The sequence below is a fragment of the Equus caballus genome, chromosome 4, assembly GCF_041296265.1.
Source record: "Equus caballus isolate H_3958 breed thoroughbred chromosome 4, TB-T2T, whole genome shotgun sequence".
Classification (NCBI taxonomy): Eukaryota; Metazoa; Chordata; class Mammalia; order Perissodactyla; family Equidae; genus Equus; species Equus caballus.
The window spans coordinates 63,790,540-63,808,624 of NC_091687.1; the positions used below are offsets into that span (position 1 = coordinate 63,790,540).

Sequence of the window (18,085 nt, forward strand, 5' to 3'; positions counted from 1 at the left end):
CAGAACCTTAGTAAGCCATTTCATTGTTTTACACTATTCCTTCTTGGGAGATAGTCTTTCTTCTGACTTAAAATCTCATGTGCTGCTGTTTCATGATTGTTACTCTTCTGCTTCAGCTGGGTTTGAAAGTTAACTGGTCACCCTTCTCTGAATACAGTAATTTGGAAACTTGAAGATCATTATCATCATTGCCCAGTCTTCTCGTTTCTTTTGTTTTTCCATTTAGGTCTTCTCTCTGGGCTTTCAGTATTTTTCTGTTCTTCTTCGGAATTTTCTCCATGTTCTCCATGCCTTCCCCAGCTCCCTCCACCCGTGATACTCAGCCCCTACCTGACAAGGATTTCTGAGGATCTCACACCCTATCCTATAGTTTTTGGTTATTTGATTACAGTCATGGCTTAGAATATGCAGCTGTCTGTTAGGATGTAACCTAATGAGGAGTTTGCTAAGCCTTGAGGCAATGCCTCTTTCCTTGTCTGTTTCCTTGGAGAGGAAATTACCCTCTCAGCATTTCTGTTACTTTATCATTAAGAACAGAACTTGAGAAATCAGGCTTTTAGCGGCCTAAGGTTGCATAGTCCATGCATGTTGTCACAGCTGCCCTAAGCCACTCCTTCTGTACCACTGACACATCTCCTCTCCTGCCAGTGTATCTGTGGAGCTAATCATTTCTAGCGCCTCCTCCGAAAGAGCTGAAATAATCCTGGCAAGTGGCGAGGTGGAGAGTGTCATAAATTTGGTCTCCCAGGAGAGGTATTTGAAAACTGCCTAAGAGACCCTGCCTTGAGATTCAAGAAGAGGTTAGATAAAGACATTAGTGAGGGTGACCTAGTGGGGAGCCTTGCAAAATGCAAGGATGAGTAAAGGATGCCCAGATGATCTTTTCCCGAGCTCCTCTGTCTTCGCTGAAGTCTTTTGCAGTTGGAGCTTTCGTTCTTCTGCTGCAAAATTAAGCTGTATATTTCGAACACAGGTATTGGAGGATTGTTCAGGGCGTGGATTCCACCACAAATTACTCATTCAAATATGATGACTGACAAGTTGAGAGTCCAGAAGAAACCAAAACAGCATTTCTGAGGTAGAGTTAGGTGGGGGGGGGGGGTGTCTGGAAGCTCAGAGAGCTCGCTGCCTCTACAGAACGTCCAGGCAAGTGTGTTAGTGAATGTTTTCATGAATTATTCATTTCTGGTGAATGAATGCAAGCAGCAATCACATGTAAATGGCAAGGCTCATAATCAGAGGGCTACTTATTTGTCCTTACGAAGCAAGGAGGAAGCTTATTAACAACTCACAAACAGGAAGAAATTTTACTTAGTGATATGTCTCTATAAAGAAATTTTTTTCTCCAACCAGCCAGATATCTATCATTTATTTGAGCCTGCGTTCAAAATCGTCTTTTCTTTTATGTCTTTTGGTATACATTTACTTGCCTTTTCTAAGTGTAGCTTTATGAATAATTGATGCAACTGAGAAGTTATTGGCTAATTGAAAACCATCTCTTCATGTCTTTAAGTCTGACCCATGGCTAAAGCCAAACTGTTCAGGCGTTTAGAGTCTTTTATAAAGGGTCTTTATGAAGAACCTTTAGCTCTTTACAAGGAAAAAATATCAGATTCTGAAAATGGATTTTTTTCAACAATAGTACATCAGAAACCAATCCAACTATGTTTTTGATTAACTTGAAGGAATCAGGCTGACTGCATGACTAATTCAGATTAATGGTGCAGAAATCAGTCATTAAAGATGAAAAAAAAAAGGTTGATTTAATAGTCTTAACAGAATGGCTGTAAATTTGCATCTTCCCTCCTATTACTGCTCTCTCTGTTTAAAACACTCAAAAGCAGTGGATATCTCCTCTGCCCAAGTAGATGCAGCATATATGCTCTAAACCCAGCAAAGCCTCCAGCAGGACGCAGCTCTGTCAGCTGTATTTCGTTTTATTGCTGCTATTGGCTCTCTCGCAGACAGGCTTTCATTTAAAGAAAAAGAAGTTACATTTCCAAGACATTAGATACTACATCTTTAAAATAACGGCATCAGTAGTACAAAATTGATTTGAAAAAAGGAGCCCAAATTTATCTTGCAAGGTAAATTTAATTTCCAACACCCCTGGTGATAATGATTCCCAAAGTGTTCCTGTCAGTTTCGATAATGGGAAATGGGATGTTTAGTTGACCATGGTGTGGGTATAAGTGGTACCTCTGAGCCCAGAGCTCTGAGCATTGTAAAGTGGAGCCTTATTGCAGGGCAGGCATCCAATTTTTAAAACATTATATAGATTGGAGACAGATGAGCGTTTCTGAATTATTCTTGGCCTTTTCTTATGAAATACCTAAAATATAATCTCAAATGGAAATTAATTTAATTGATGCAAAAACAAATGGGCTTAGAACTCATCTGAAAGTTTGAGTTTAATCTAAGGGGCACTGATCAAAAGTACAGATTACCTTGGGAGTAACCATTTATGCTTTTCAAGAACAGAAATGGGTTGTATTAGGCTGTTAATGTAAATTGGAGTTTCACTTATGACTTGGAAATCAATCAAGTTCTTCTCATTAGTTAGCAAAGATAATTTACTGAACACTCTTCTTGCTGTGTCCTTTGCTAGTCAAAGAGACCCTTGATCTCTATGTTTTCGTTAATTCGAGAAATATGTATTCTTACTAGGTATCGTGTACTTTCTTCAGTTTCAGAAGTATCTGCATCGATAAACAAAGCAGACAGAATCTCTGACTTGTGACATTCATTGGCTAGTTGGGAGCAGAGACATATTAAAAATTCACTGAAAATCAATGCAGAATTATAACCAAGAAGCTGAGATGGTGAACTCCAAGACACCATGAAACACATCTATTTTGCTGATCATTATATTGTCACCAATTGGAAATTTGTAAATGGGTTATTAAGCAAATGACCTCACTTGCCAAACCAGTTTTCTGCGCTGAAAGTACACAGAGCCTGATACATATTAGGTGCTTAATTGATTTTTGGTGATTGATTGATTGATTGGATAAATGATGATAAATGTTACTAGGGAAAGTACAGTCCGAAAAAGGCCCTGACCTGGTGTGGTTGTCCAGAGAAGGTGGTGAGGATGAGTTACGTTCAGGGCTCTGTGGCAGGAAGGAAAAATGGCACTTCCAGGAAGCTGGAAGAAAGTCACCATCGTGCGGGTGTGGAGCCAGGGCTGGGAGCTGCGGAGGCCGTGGTGCCAGACCTTGGAGCCAGACCTTGGAGCCATGTCGAATTCTATCACAGGGAGATGGGCTCACTCATCTCTTGATGACCTGGAGCTCTGGCTGTTTTATAGCTTTTTAGGACCACGTGGCAGCTAGGCACAAGACAGAGGATAAGGTATAGACACTAAGAATTCTCTTCCTGGACACTGGCATGTCTGTGTCACCAAACGTGGGGAACAATTCTTGCAAGGAGACTCCAGGTCCTTAGCAGGGGTCTTCCCTTGAGCCTAAGAAAGCTTTGAAATGGAAAATACGTATTCTAACTGAATTCTGCTGATATTTTGGTGCCTTTTCTCATGGTAAATATTTCTGCTTCTTTGTCTCAAATTCCTCATTTGTTAAAAGGGGAAATGTTGTGTTTGCCCTCCAACTTGAGGGGCTTGATGGAGAGGTGGTGCTGAGCGTGAACTCATTCAAAAAAAGACACGGAGAATGTGCTGTCTTTAGAAATACGGGCCACATAGCTGTCTTGTTTTCCCGATTATTGCTTCTGTTGGATTTTTGTCATTGTTTTCAGGAAAAACTGGATCCTGAGGACTGATCTCTGGGGAACTAGTTTGGTTCCATTTTGAGGAAATATTTTCCAGAGTCCTTTCTGAGAAATAATGTGAAGTCATTTTGAAATTCTGTAAAATTGTGGGTGAGAGGAGTCCGTTTGCCTCCATAGAAGGGTTTGGAATCTAAAATTGATGGTTTTTAAGGAAATATCTTATATATGCAAGGGGTTTTGGGCATTTTAATGTTTGTTAGAGTGAAGTTTTTTAATTAAAGCTAAGGATTGGTATTCTTTAAGATCCCAGCCTTAAGCCATAGGTTCTTGATTGAAGTATGGTGATTAATCTGTTGTTTGATCAGTGTTTCAGAATAATAATAATATAACAAAAACAACAACTAATTTTGTTGAGCATATTCAATATATTTACTATGTAGTAACTTATTCAGTCCATAAGGTAACTATCTCTATCATCTTCATTTTACAGTTGAGGAAACTGAGACACAGAAAGGCCAAGTAATTTGCCCAACGTCACAGAGCTATTAAGTGGCAGAGCTGGGATTTCAACCTGAGCAGACTATCTTCTGAGCCCATGTTCTTCACTACCCTGTTTTACAATGCAATTATTACCTACGGAAGAACTTAACTATATAATCTTTCCATTTCACATTCTACTTGATTATCCTAACAATTTGCTTTCTTGACAAAAACAGGAATTTTTAAATTCCAAATTAGGAGAAAAATGAGTAAATAAGCATTTCTCATTACAAGTTGCCTTCTCTTAAGATTTAAGAGATTATATTACCCTCTTTAGCTCTTCAGTTTCACACCCCGGATAAAAACTAATTTCCCAGTTTAGGCCACAAAGCTTCCTTTAACAAGATCCAAAGGAAGCGCACATTTCTTTTCATAAGCACATACAAAGATAGTGGGCAATATGCTTTCTCTAGTCTGTGTGTGGAATTCTGTTATGTTCAAATGACAAAGACGTGTGGGCCCCATGGAATGTATCAAATTCTTTTTTAGCATCTTCTCTCACTTTTTAGGAACACTTTCTATTTGGAGTTTATTCATGTTTCAAATGTAGTCTTGACATTAAGAAGTGCTGAACTGCTCAATTTCATTACCTATAGACACTGACCACCTACTGTGTGCCAGGCTCTGGGTTAAGTGCTGTGGACACATGAATGAACAGTGAAGAGCATCCTGTCATAATGGAGCATACGGTCTCCCTAGCTTAAGAGCATCTCATTTTCATTCCAAGTCCTAGAATCTGAATTTTAGAGTTTCAAGGGATTTCAAGATGGTCTATAATCTGATCCGTTCACTAGACACATGACAAAATGGAAAGCCCAAAAGTTAAGAAAGTTGCTTCCCCAAAGTCAGAAACTCTAATAGCAACGGTTTCTGGATCCCTTCTCCCTTCTAGCTCTTCTTTCCATATTTTTTCCTTTGAAGCTTTTTTATTCAACCACTCTCCCTCCCCACAAACACACACACCAAGTCCTTTTGTTGTTATTTTTTACCTGCTCAAGATTTCTTAGATTTTGATGGTCTGATTTCAAAGCTGACGTGGATCTTCTAATTCTCTAACCTAATTTTTTTTGTCATTTGCTTCTTCCCTTTTCCTGACCACATACCTGGCAGATCTGTCTGTCTGTCCTGAGTTTAAGAGGCATCTCGGGGTGCCATGGATCTTTTGAAGACCTGGAAAAGGACAGCAGTCTGCGGGGATCCTCCTGAGACCCTCCAAACCAAAGCACTGGTTTTTAGTTCCTTAAAGGTAGTTGGGCTTTTTCGAGGGCAGAGAAGACCAGCAGACACAGCCCTTGCTTTTCAGACACCCCTAGACTGGAAAACATTCTTTGCAGGGAGAAATGAGGACATGAAATCGCCTGCTGTGGTACCTATCATTCTGTTAAGGATAGTGAAAACACAGTCTGTCATCCTTGACATTTTAATTGAAAGAAAAGCTTACATAGATTTCAGCTGTAAGCAGTATGTTTATACAACTGTATAAAGAGGAATAATCTGTCAGGTTGGAAAACTCTTAATGCTACGGGACTCAGTTTAGTAATTGAACAATCCAACATGAGCTCACACATCTTACCTTGTTCCATGCCTCAATAATTTTTAGTAGAAATACTTTACCTAGAGGCATATGGTTATTAAAAAGGAGGCTCGGCTTGCTCAAAGTCTGGAATTATTAGCTCATGGCAACAAGCCTGCACTGGAGAAAGACTGTTGGGTCTTTGTTTTCACAGCTTTACTGCAATTTGCCATCTTATTTTCAGAGTCTAACTGATGTGTTGTTTGGGAAGTTGTGTTTTGTGTTTTTTTTTAAGGAAGAAAATATAATTTCACATGGATGAGTGGCTTCTCATGTTAGCAGTATTGCAGAATTTTACTACTTCATGGAAAGTCCAGGGAGCAGTGTGAATATCAAAGGAAATGGACCGTGAATTTATTTTAGTATAAAAAATCAATAATAACTTAGTTATAGGAGCCATCAAGGTGTGATGGGGGAAGTCCTATGTTGCAAGTTGGGTATAAGTCTTGCTTCTTTTCATGTCTCAAATGACCTCAGGCAAATTTAAATATTTCTGAATTCAGCATACTCCTGAGTAAAATGGGAGTAATGTCCTACCTACCACATTGTATTGTTTCAAGTGACATGAACATGAAAATACTTTGAAATAATGAAACCATGTACAGTGCAATATAATAAGTTTTATGCAAGTGCAATGTATTAAATAATAATTATTTCTATATACACAAAGGGAATTAGACAATTAATGCAATTATTCCGATACCTCTCTTGCTTCAATAATCTAAGTATTCTGGACAAATGGTTGTTGTTTGGGTCAAGCTACATAATTATCTCAGTCTAGTCCTTTGTATACCCAGTGATGGGTAGGCACAGATGTTTTTTTCTTTCAGTTTTTATGGTTTTAAAAGCACAAGCCAGAAGCCTAGAAAACTCCATCAGTTTTGTAGATAGGGTTGGGGAAATTACTTAGAATCTGTGTAAAACAATAATTCTAAATTATTCAGAGTCTAAACATACAAGGTTCTCAAATAACCATTTTCCTCTCCAAGTATACCTTGCTAATTGGTCTTATTGGCATCATTGGGTAATTATTATTGTAATCCCAAGGGAACCCAGTGCCCTGAAGGATCTTCTTAATTAATAAGGGAATACTTGATGTTTTAAAATCGAGTAGATCTATGCATGGTGTGGAAATAACTGACCTAATAAGAACGTTGAATTAAATGAAACTTACCATTCCCCAGTTATTCTATACAACTGGGAGTTTTCCATCGTTCAGGGAAGAATGAAAACTTGTTTTCAATTTAATTACTTTTGCATCTCCATTCACACCACCATTAAGTTGTTAAATTGATTTCTTTTTTAAAAAGAACCCATCAATAAAAACTGATAACCAAGAGTGTTATTCATATGTCATGTTGGAAGCAAAATATAAATGATGATATTATGTTGCCCTTTGTTTATGAGGATGATGTTGCAAATCAACATAATAAAATGTTTTTAGTTGTCTTTGCTGTAACAGTTTTTGCTTATCCCTGACTGTCCATGCTTAAAGCATTCCCGCTAGTGACTAGGGAAACAGACATATGGAGGAAGGCTATATGTATGTATATACGTATAAATGTATATATCTGTATGTAGGCATATATGTATAGATGTATGTATGTGCATCTATCTATCTGGATGGATAGATAAATACATAGATATATAGATGAAATAGATAGATATAGAGAGAGATAAATAGATAGATGAAAGAGTAGATGCTCTCACTGAATCTTTCTCATTATGAAACTTGGGAGTTCAGATTATTAATTTTGTACTTAGAGGAACTGATCATTATTAAACATGATATACCTTGATATGTAACTATTTTCTTTTCAGTAAATGTCTCAAACAAAATATTAAGACTGGAGAATATAAAAGAAACATTGTCTGTTGACTGGGCCGCATTCTATACCTATCTGTCTCCTACCTCTGAATAAGACTTTAAGACCCAGTGAAGTTACAACCTACGATAGAATTTGGGAGCAGTTGAAACCAGCACTTTCCTAGAACTGTAAAAGCTGAAGGACCTTCAAAGGCCCCACTAATCCTTGTTATTAATCCATACTCCAGAGGTCCCCAGGGCACATATCAAGAAAGATCCATGGTACTTCATTTGCCTTTCTGAAAGCGCTCATTTCATTTTTACAAGCTACTTACATTAGTCCATCTATGTGACTACTCATAAACTCTGTGTAAAGGTTTTATCTTCTTTTGTATTTTCCTGCATACAACTTCCTAAACATATAAATATTGACTAATTTATGACTAATCCTTCTGTGATGTGTGACTGTGATGGCTAGCTGTGTTTCCAAAGGAGCTGTCAGGCAAAAAGAGTGGAAAACTTAATCTTCTTTGGAATTCTAACAGCAGTGTGAAGGCAGAGCTTGTTGGCCTTCTTTTCCCCGTCTCAGTCTCCCTCTTCTCCATGAGTCACCCATGGGAGGCAGATGGGCTCCAAAGGAGAGGCTGCTGGCGCTCCTCGGCTTGGGCTCTGGGCGTGGCCGTCCTTCCCTGATGCACAGGAAGGCGTCAGCTCCACAGAAGGTCTCTGTCCGCAGCCACAACCCAGCACATAGCAGGAGGGAATCTTTTTTTTAGAAAATGCATTAATTCTGGAAGCACTAGTTTCTATCGTGGCGTTCAGGATAAGATGCTTTAGCGGAGAAGACTCAGAGGTCCTGAGGGGTGTTTGTTTATTTGTTTCGTTTTATTTGTTTGTTGTGAAGTCTTTAATTTTAACGGCTTGACGTTTATACGGCTCCCCAGAGCCAAAGCATCAGCAGATTGAGAATTTTGCCAAGGAGGTCACTTATTTGCCATTTTTAATAAACACAAATAATTCCTTTTTCCCTCAACCCCACATTCCCTGGCCCCACTTTCCCTGGCTCATTAAATCAATTTAAGGCCCTTAAAAAATTTTTCTGGCAATTTGAAGCAAAAGCTCAAACTATGTACTCCCCTGAGGAATGCTTTCCCAAGTCCTGCAGGTCAGGCCAAAGTCACTTTCTGTCAAACAGCCTAACACCTCGAGTTATTATAAAATGAAGGATTGGTGACTGGGGGCTGGGCCCTGGACTTGCCCGAGAAAGGCCGGCGGCCGGGCCGGGAACCTCAGTGCGGCTGCTTCGGTTTGTGTGCTGTCTTTGGTTTTTTTCCACTCACAGTGAAGAACTATGAAAAAGTTAAAACCGATTTCTATGGGGAAGTCATGAATGAAGTTGGTTCTGCAAATCCAGATAGTGAAAGTATAGCCAGAGCAAAGCCAGGAGGCTGCCAGGCAGAGGTGTGGGAGAGTGTGCATAAAACACATGTACGCAGATCTCAGGCTCTCAGGTCCTCCAGAGGGCAGAGACGTCCAAGGAAGCACAGGATTTCAAGTCCAAATCCCTTTCCTAAAGATGCAGGGGTTGTAGGAGATTTACCAGCTGGCTGTCTATTGACCATCAGTTAGATAACAGAGGTCAGGAAATGAAGTGGAATTTGATGTATTAACTAGGAAGCAGCAAAGGAAGCCAGGCTTGTGTTTTATTTGTTATTATTTCCCTAATATCCTCAATTACATGGCTCCCATCAGAGGATCTGATCTGCTGCTCGTGTAATGGTGTTGTACCCGCTGGTCCTGGGCACAGAGAGACAGGCAGTGAATCCCCGGCCCGAGGCATCAGGAATAATGTTTGCTTTTTTCTTTGTTCCCAGGCCTGTCCCAGGCTCTCTATCTTCTCTGCTACATCTCCACAACAGACAGAGACAGCCCATGCCAGCCTCCATGCCTGGGACCCTGCCCAACCCTACCATGCCGGGGTCTTCCGCCGTCCTGATGCCAGTAAGTGCTTCTCGCTTCCGCCAAGCCTTGCCCTTTTCAAAGAGTAAAGGAAAAGCTGAGATCTGAGCTGACTGGAAAGAAAGTGGCTTCTTCTGGACAGAGAGTTGAGCTGTGTGCCAGTTGGCTGAGAGTGCCCGGTTGTTCATCAATAGGCATCTTGCTGGCTTTCCCGTCCTTCAGTGCTTCCCTAGTGAGGCCTGGTCCCATCTTCCTGTGGGTGACAAGTGAGCTTGCCACATCTAGGGAATGGAATTCATTCAGGAACACAGTGTTTTATGGCTACTCCAAAGTCTATAGCCTGGGCTGTATACAGAGTGTCCTTAAATTGCCAGTGAGTGGTCTAGCCAGGACTCAGAGTAATAACTATAATATAACAATAATAACAATGGTACATAATAGCTGCTGACACGTATTTGCGAACATCAGGTTCTATTACTCTTGCTAGCAGTGTTTACTGAGTGCTTACCATGTGCTCGTTGCTCTCTATGCACTTCATCAACACGTGGGACAATCCTCTGAAGTAGGTACTGTTACTATCTCCATTTTTTGAATGAGGAAAGTAAGTCAAGTAACTTGCTTGGCTGAGGAGCACAACAGCTGAGTTTTGAGCCCAGGAGTTCTGGCTCCAGAACCCACTCGCTCAACCACTATATCGTACATACATTCTTTCCTTTCACTCTCACAACAAACCTATGAGGTATGCACTGTTATTATCCCCATTGTACAGATGAGGAAACTGAGGCCCGAGAGGCCGAGTAACTTGGCTAAGGTCACAGAGCTAGTTAGGTGATGGAGTCCAGGGAGTTTGACTTCTGAGTCTACACTCATAATCATGGCACTAAACTGCCCCTCTCTGAATACAGACTATTCCAGAGCACGCCTTGCTCTCCTTCCACGGGATTCCCTCCCTGTACTTCATGAACATGAATAGCGTTATTATTCATTGGGCCACAAGAGTTCTCAAAAGCTCTAGAGGCGATAGAACAATTCAGTTAAAACCCTCCCACAATAATATCAACGATGCCTTGTAGAGCATTTTAAGGAATTGTCTACATTTTGTTATTATTTCATTTTTGTTAGTTTGTTTTGTTCTCATGGCAGTCCTGTGGGAATTTGGTAGCGGTGATTATTGATACACTCATTTTACAGATGAAGCCTGAAGAATTAGGAAAGTGAAAGGAGTTGTCTAATGTCACACAGCTTAGGAGTGAAGAGTTATGCGTAGAACCCACATCTCAACTCACGCTGAGTGGTTTAGATTATCCGAGGATGAGCAATTTTCTTGTTTATCTCAGTGGAGTTAGGGGGATGGAGAAGGGCTTGGTGGCCCTAGTGTAGAGAAATGGACCTGCGCACTGTAAGTATCGGGTAGTTCAGGCTAGAAACAGTCTTTGCTTGGTTGGGCCAGAGGACAGATGAGCTGGTTGACTTTACCTGCATTGTTCACCTAAGACACCTTTAGATGAAGGAAAACAGCACCATCAATGCCATTGTCCCAGGTTTTACTCACCCCAACTAATTGCATGAAGACTTCCACCATGGGCTGTCTTCAAGTAGCCTCTAAATTCTTCTTGTCCAAAATTAGTTCCCTTTCAGAAATCCTATGCATTGACCAGAAACACACCGCTTCGGTGACTTTTTTTCCCATTTGATTAAATTGTGCACTATTCCCAGGGGCAAAGATGGGACACTTGAAATGAAAGGGCCCAGAAAAAGGTGCCTGGCACCTATTTCCACCACATCACTTCATTATACAACTTGACCTCCTGTTTCTGCTTCAGAATAGAAGCAAGGGATCAGGTGCATGGTCAAGTGGCAGTGTAGATGAAGTCAAGGATGCCACCCCTACAGGAGTTCCCTCAGCTGTGTCAGTGATGTGTACGCTGCCATGACAATAGTGTCAGTCTAGAGCAGTGATTCTCAACTGGGGAAATTTTATCACCCAGGGGATGTCTGGCCATATCTGGAAACACTGTTGGTTGTCACAACGGTGGCAGGGGCGGGGGGGGGTGGGGGGAGGCGCGGGGTGCTACTGGCATCTAGCAGGTAGAGGCCAGGAATGCCAGTAAACATTCTACAATGCATAGGACAGCCCCCACAATAAAGAATTATTTAACCCGAATTGTCAATAGTGCCAAGGTTGAGAAATCATGGTCCCGAGTGACACTACTGTAACTAATGAAAGTTAATATAAGATCTCTAAAAAGCATATCCTAAGAGTTCTAGGCCCTAGAAATCTGGGCATTTTCTTCCTTTTTAGCAAGTCACCAGCTCCTGCACTATAACTTTGGCATTTCAAAGTTCCTGCCCTAGGAAACCATGATTCCCTTGGCATAAAAGATAAGCCCATGTCTGTAGGTGAAGGTAAGATTCTTAACTGAATTGTAGTACGTGCTGTCAAGCCACATATTTCAGAAAGCCCTAGGTCTGAGAAGAAATGATGTGTTTGTTCATTAATTCATTCATTCATTTCACAAACTTTTGCTGAACACCTGCTATGGGCCAAGTGCTGTGTGAGATGCTGGGGATACAGTGAAGAACGAGGCAGGCATTGCCTTCGAGGAGTTCACTGGGTTCTGATTTCCTATCTTGAAAGTCAAAAGCTCAAATACTTTGGGAATGTGAACACTCATTTATAATCACAAAAGCCCAGTGAACTGCAGACATTTTAGCTCCCGTTTTCTAATTTGTTTCAAGGGAAAAGAGGCAGCTCGAGAAAAGGTGAACTCCTTTCCTGGACATTTTACCTCCAGTGCTAACTATTGCATAATATTCAGCAAAGCCTCTCCCATCTTCTGACCTCTTAATTCTAGTCAACTCATCAGAGCCACGCGCATGCCGCAGAGCCTTATGAGTACAAAGCACCAAATAGCTGTTTTGAAGAGGCTGTTGCTGACCCCTTGTAATCATTTAGACTGGAAAAATGCAACTTTTTTAGATAGAGAAATCATCCTGTTTTCACTATTCTGTTTAATTTGTGAGTCACGGGATAGAAATAGTCATAGGCTGTAACTTTCCCGAAAAGTGGGAAGCATGGCCGACTCCGGATCCAGAGGCCACGAGCAGCCTACTCTCCTTTCTTTGTAGCACGTGATGGCTAGTAGCTTGGAAAACCCCACACAATCATTTGTACTTCTGAATGATCCTCCTTCGGAAAACTGAAAGCGAAAGCTCATTTGGACTTGATGTCCTTTTAGGAGAAGGTCGCCAATTGGAATAAAGTGTCAAACGCTATTCCAACTCTCCTATGCCCCAGCCTCTGCAAGGGAGCTATAAGTAATAAGCATTTTTTAGAGCAATCTTCATGACTGAACAACTAGAGGACATGAATGCGCTTAATGGCGCTGAACTAAAAACACTTAAAATAGTAAATTTTATGTTATATATGTTTTACTGCAGTTAAAAAAATAATTTAAAAAACAGAGTACTTCGGCTCCCTGGAGATTCAGGGGGTATACGGGGTGAACAGTTTATTTTACTGAATCAATAAGGCCTCAGAAGGTTTTTTTGGAGTGCTCTAGAACATATCGAAAATTCTCCATTAAATAGCTCCTTTGAAACAGTTTCACACATCTGTTCACTGCTAGATAACTGATAAAGGAATCCAGGCCAAGATAAGGCTGAGGGTGCTTTGCTGTGATGGGGAGTGTCCACCAGTCATCCATCAGGAGGATTTTGGCGAGCACCTCTGCTAACCCACACGTTAAGGTCATAATCATACCCCCGCGCCTGACGTGGACGAAGCAGAGATGGCTGTGATAGACTCTCAACAATGGAAGGGACCTGCAAGGGTCATTGATTTCAATTCTCACTCTCAACTCTTGTCTGTGAGGTTTCCGTCCTCCACTCTTTGAAGAGCCCCAGTGATAAGGACCCTGTATTTTCTGGACTAACTTTGAACAGAACCTGGTTTCCTAAATTTTCCGACCATTGTTTTCGTTTTCATTTCCATCCTTTGCCAAATGGAAAAGCTTTTGCATTGAAGAATCTATATTTCCCCCTCAGAAAAGTCTGATTATTTTCTGTGAGATTTTAGTATTGTGTGCTTGCTTTATGTTAGATCTTTGAAAAGCGCTGATTTTCTACTAAACAGAAAATATCCATCAGACGCACCCTTCCCTGACTCAAATAGAGATTGTGTTGTATTTATTTTTTAACAGAGACACCCTGGAGACAAAAATGCCAGAAGTCAATGCAGGTATTTGAAAGATATTGATTCTAGACTGGATGGCAGGCGTGCAGGACAATGTGGGAGCCGTTGACCATGTGTCATACAATACCCTCAGCTGCTTTCTTCCTCTACCCCAAGGCCTAGCACTGTGTTGAGGCCAAAAACTGCCATGTAGAGTCCTGACTGGGTTAACAGGGAAGAGTTGTGCCAGGGGCAGCTGCTCAAATACCTCTGCTGGATCATTTTGATTGTGTTTACGAGTTAGAGTGACAGGAAGCCCCACCGTATTTGAGAGCATTACTTTTTAAATTAATTTTGTTTTTTCTTATTGCTCAAATGATTCATGTTTCTGTATAAAATTTAGGGAGAAAAAAAAAAGCGTGAGATAACCATAACAGTTACAAATATAAGCGTGATCCCTGGTCGTTGGCGTGTTTGTAAAAGTGGAAATAGTCCATGCTTTTGCTTGGAAATGATCTGCCATGATTACAGAGTTCTCTTTGGCACTGGGCATCTTCTATAGAAATCGCTCCTTTGGATGACACTTTGCTGTGCTTGAGTTCTAGGCGCAGGAGTGCGTTGCTCACCCTTCCCCAAACCACAGACTTTCTCCAGAGTTATTCAGAGAAGTTCTAAACAAACCATTTGAAAGAGAAATGAAGCTTTGTCTGTGACCTAGACTGCCTTTTTCAGACTTCTGATTCTCTTGCTTTCCTTTCTCTTAGATGGAGAGACAAATGTCAGTGAACTCCAACCTCCTGGGAATGCAAGGTCCAAACCTCAGCAACCCCTGCGCTGCTGCCCAAGTCCAGCCAATGCATTCAGAAGCCAAAATGGTAAATAACAGTCAGAATCCTCCCTTTGTTATTTTGTGACTTTTGATTTCGACTCTGACTTCCAAATTTCAGTTAAGTCAGGTAGACAGCTCCGTCTTTGTTTTGGTGAATAGGTCTTTCTGTGGAAAGGCAGTGGCGAGCTTGGCTCTCTCTTTGAGGATGTTTTTTACTGAAGCATGGCGTCGGATGATTGTGTAACAAGCATTGGATCAGATGTGGCCTTAGTAAAAGGGACGTTTAAAAGTTTGGGGAGACTCATAAGATTTGAGGTGGGAGACACTCAAGTATGTGTATATTTGCTCAGAATAGGAAAATAACAAAAAAATGCAGAGTTTTTCTTATTCAAGGTGGTCATAGCTTCACTGGTACTCTTTTTGTCCCCATATCCATTAAAACAGACATGATTTTTAAGCACACACTATCACAGAAATATTTTTCATTTTTTGTTATAGTTGTCAGATGCGAGGTTGATTGGTAAGGATCAGAGGCTTGTTTTCTTGCAAAGTCACTGGAGCTCTTACTGAAATTCACGATTTCAGGTGACAACCTCCAGTGAATTTTAACGTATCAGATTTATGTGCAGTAAGATCAGTCTCTCCAATCGTAGTGACAGATTCATGCATTTATATTCTACTAAATATTAATAAAAGCAATGCATGTCTGTCTTTGCAATATAAAGTAAATTTGCTGGTTATATTTAGTGGCGTTACTTGAAGTAGGTCATTCGGTTTTTGTATAGTTAAATTCTGACACTACACTTAGCGTGGCATCGGATGACAGTAAAATACACCGCAGCAAAGTTTTTGGTATCTGACATTGGATAAGGATAGCTGTTGCTAGAAGTTGGAGATTTATTTGGTTTCCTGACTGATAGTGTTAGGGACCGTGTCTGATGGCTGGTATGAGAACGTTATCCACAGTTCTGAAAATTAGTCATCAAAACCCAGTGACTTCGTTTTCAATGGCAGCAAGTTTTTTTTGACGCCTGCTTTGGTCATTTTCTCTTGGAAATTTCACTCATTTGACTTGCAGCTTCTTGACCCAAGGAAGCGACTGAACTCCCAGTGTTGGCTACCTTGGGCAAATAAAATCTGTGGTCAAGAGAGTGCTCTTTGCTGTTCCACAGTCCCTGTGACATGCCAAATGGCACTGACATCTTCAGCAAAGCTCGTTAAATCTTTTTGGAATTGGCAAATATTTTTTCAACTCAAGCCCTGCAGAGCCAAACCAAATACGTGCTGGCAGAATAAAGTTCAAACTGGCATCTGTTTTGGAGACCAGAGTAATGCCATTTACTTTTTTTTTTTTTTTAAGGAAAATAAGAAATGAACTGTGAAGGTACTTAAGAAAAAAACAAAATTAAGCTATTCATGTGTCTGAATGTGTTCTGGGTCTGAGCATCAGATGCTACTCCCTCAGCTGGATTATTTCTGAATCATCTTGTTTGGTTCAGGGTCTGTATCTCTTTTGAGAGACCTCCCAGACAAACTTTAGATGGATTCTAAAACACGATTCCAAACCAAATTTCCCTGCCAGTTGATTTTCACTGGATTTTATGCCACCACTTGTCTCAGAAGTGTCCTACCCCATTTCTTTCTGGCAAAGAAAGAAAATGCTTCTAAAGGGAGTACAGGTTTATAATTATTTATGTGTGTGAAATAAAAACATATACTATGGCAAATTCGTCGTGAATAGTATCAGCTGGAGACAAAAGAGGATTGGTTTGTGCTTATAAAATACCCTTAACCCCACAAATGTTTGTCGAGTTAAGTTTACGGAGCAAGCACACTATCCTGCTGATTCATGTTCTAAGTGAATGAATATTTCCAGATCCGTGATGTCTGGGTTAATGAACTGTACTGTGGAGTTGGGGCTAACGGAGCACAGCCATTCTTTCAGCCCCAAGCGTCCACCTCTAGCCCTCTTATTGCCAACACATTAATTCAAAGGGAAAAATGGAAGTATTGGCGTCCTTATATTTTGGAAGAATAGCATTTACTTAGTAGCTTGGAAAACTGTTAAGTAAGTGACTTTTAATATATTACTCAGCATCTCTAATCTTATTCTACTTGCTTTATTCACTGGAGAAACCAGTTATGGCCATCTAATAACCATATAGTATTTTCTAGCAGCTTTGGGCTGCTGAGATGAAAAGCTTTTATGAAATACAAAGTAGTGAAGAAAAAAAAATCTTGCATGATTTTAATGTCAGCCAGAGCCTCCCCAGGTTTCTCTGAACTATGGGCTTTGTTGTTCTATGCCTAATTTTCTTCCTGTGTAAGACTGGAATGGATTCCAGATTTCAACTAAGACTCTTGTTTCACTGTTTTCAAGGACTTTTCCAAAGGTCACACATGGGCTATTGTGATGAATGCACTCTGTGGGGTGTGTTCTCAGAGCACATGAGAAACCAGAGAGCTGCAGGGAGGTGTCACCCCCACCACAACACTGCAGACCTATTCTCCTGGGGACAGTGATATCAGAGTGTCCATTTCATCCTCCCTATTGGCCACTGACAAAAGTCATCGTCCTGAATCTCTGGTGAAACTCAGAGGTCCTGGAGGTGGACAAAAGCTTAAGACAGGATTGCTTGAAATGTACGACTATATTGGAAGCCGTCTCACTAGTGATTGCTCAGTGGAATACATCCATTTTCCTTGCCCAAATCATTTCTATCGTGGGAGGGAGAGAGCTAGGTGTCCCCAGTAAGCCTTATACTGCGTTCATCTGGGACAGCCTAAATCAAGAAGCCCCTGTGTTCTTTGGATTTAGTGTGCCCTAGTATCAAGTAGTACACTTCAATGGACTGTGGCTGCATCTGTCCAAGTGGGTTTTATCATAATTCTGGCAAATTATAATTTAGTTTTATGGATTCTTTTTCTGAAGAATTAAGCCAACAAACATGGCTTCACAATTACACGAGTGGATGCGTGCATGTCGGATTTTGTTTTGGGGGTGAGAGCAGACTCAAAGCCGTATGAGCCTTGCATCTTTTTAATCACCCAAAACAACAGGCTCTTTCTCTCGAATTCCTGGGATCGGTGGGTGTCTTCCATGAAAATGGGGGCTGCCAGAAAGGAAATTTGCTGGATACCTGGTAGACATTTTTAACTTTCAAAGTAGGGAAAGGGAGGAAAGGAGGGAGATGAGCAGAGGAAAATGAAAAAGGGGAGGAAGAAGGAGACAGATGGGTAGGGGAAGTGCACTCTAGACTGGGGCACGCTTCCGCCTCTTCTGGGTGTGAGCGGTTCTGTAGTGCTGTGGATACGGTGGCCTCAGTGTTATGCAGATCTGCATTCATTTCTGTTTGTGAGAATTAGACCAACTCCGTTTAGCTTTGAAAGAAGTTTTCCTTTTTCTTTCTCTTTTTTTTAAAGAAACCAATAATAGTGTTGGAAGCTAAATAGGGTGGGGGAAACTTGTCCATA

The 18,085-nt window shown here is 40.9% G+C and overlaps 1 protein-coding gene across 27 annotated transcripts in view; it reads left to right on the forward strand.

The window, feature by feature from the left end:
* The window catches only part of CREB5 (cAMP responsive element binding protein 5), a 397,793-nt gene that overhangs the window by 289,410 nt on the left and 90,298 nt on the right, over nucleotides 1-18,085 (forward strand). For all 27 annotated transcript variants that reach the window (XM_070264732.1, XM_070264748.1, XM_070264740.1 and 24 more), the window contains 2 exons: nucleotides 9,524-9,650; nucleotides 14,547-14,657. In XM_070264732.1, the coding sequence (XP_070120833.1) occupies nucleotides 9,524-9,650; nucleotides 14,547-14,657 (238 nt within the window). The remainder of the gene's footprint in view (nucleotides 1-9,523; nucleotides 9,651-14,546; nucleotides 14,658-18,085) is intronic.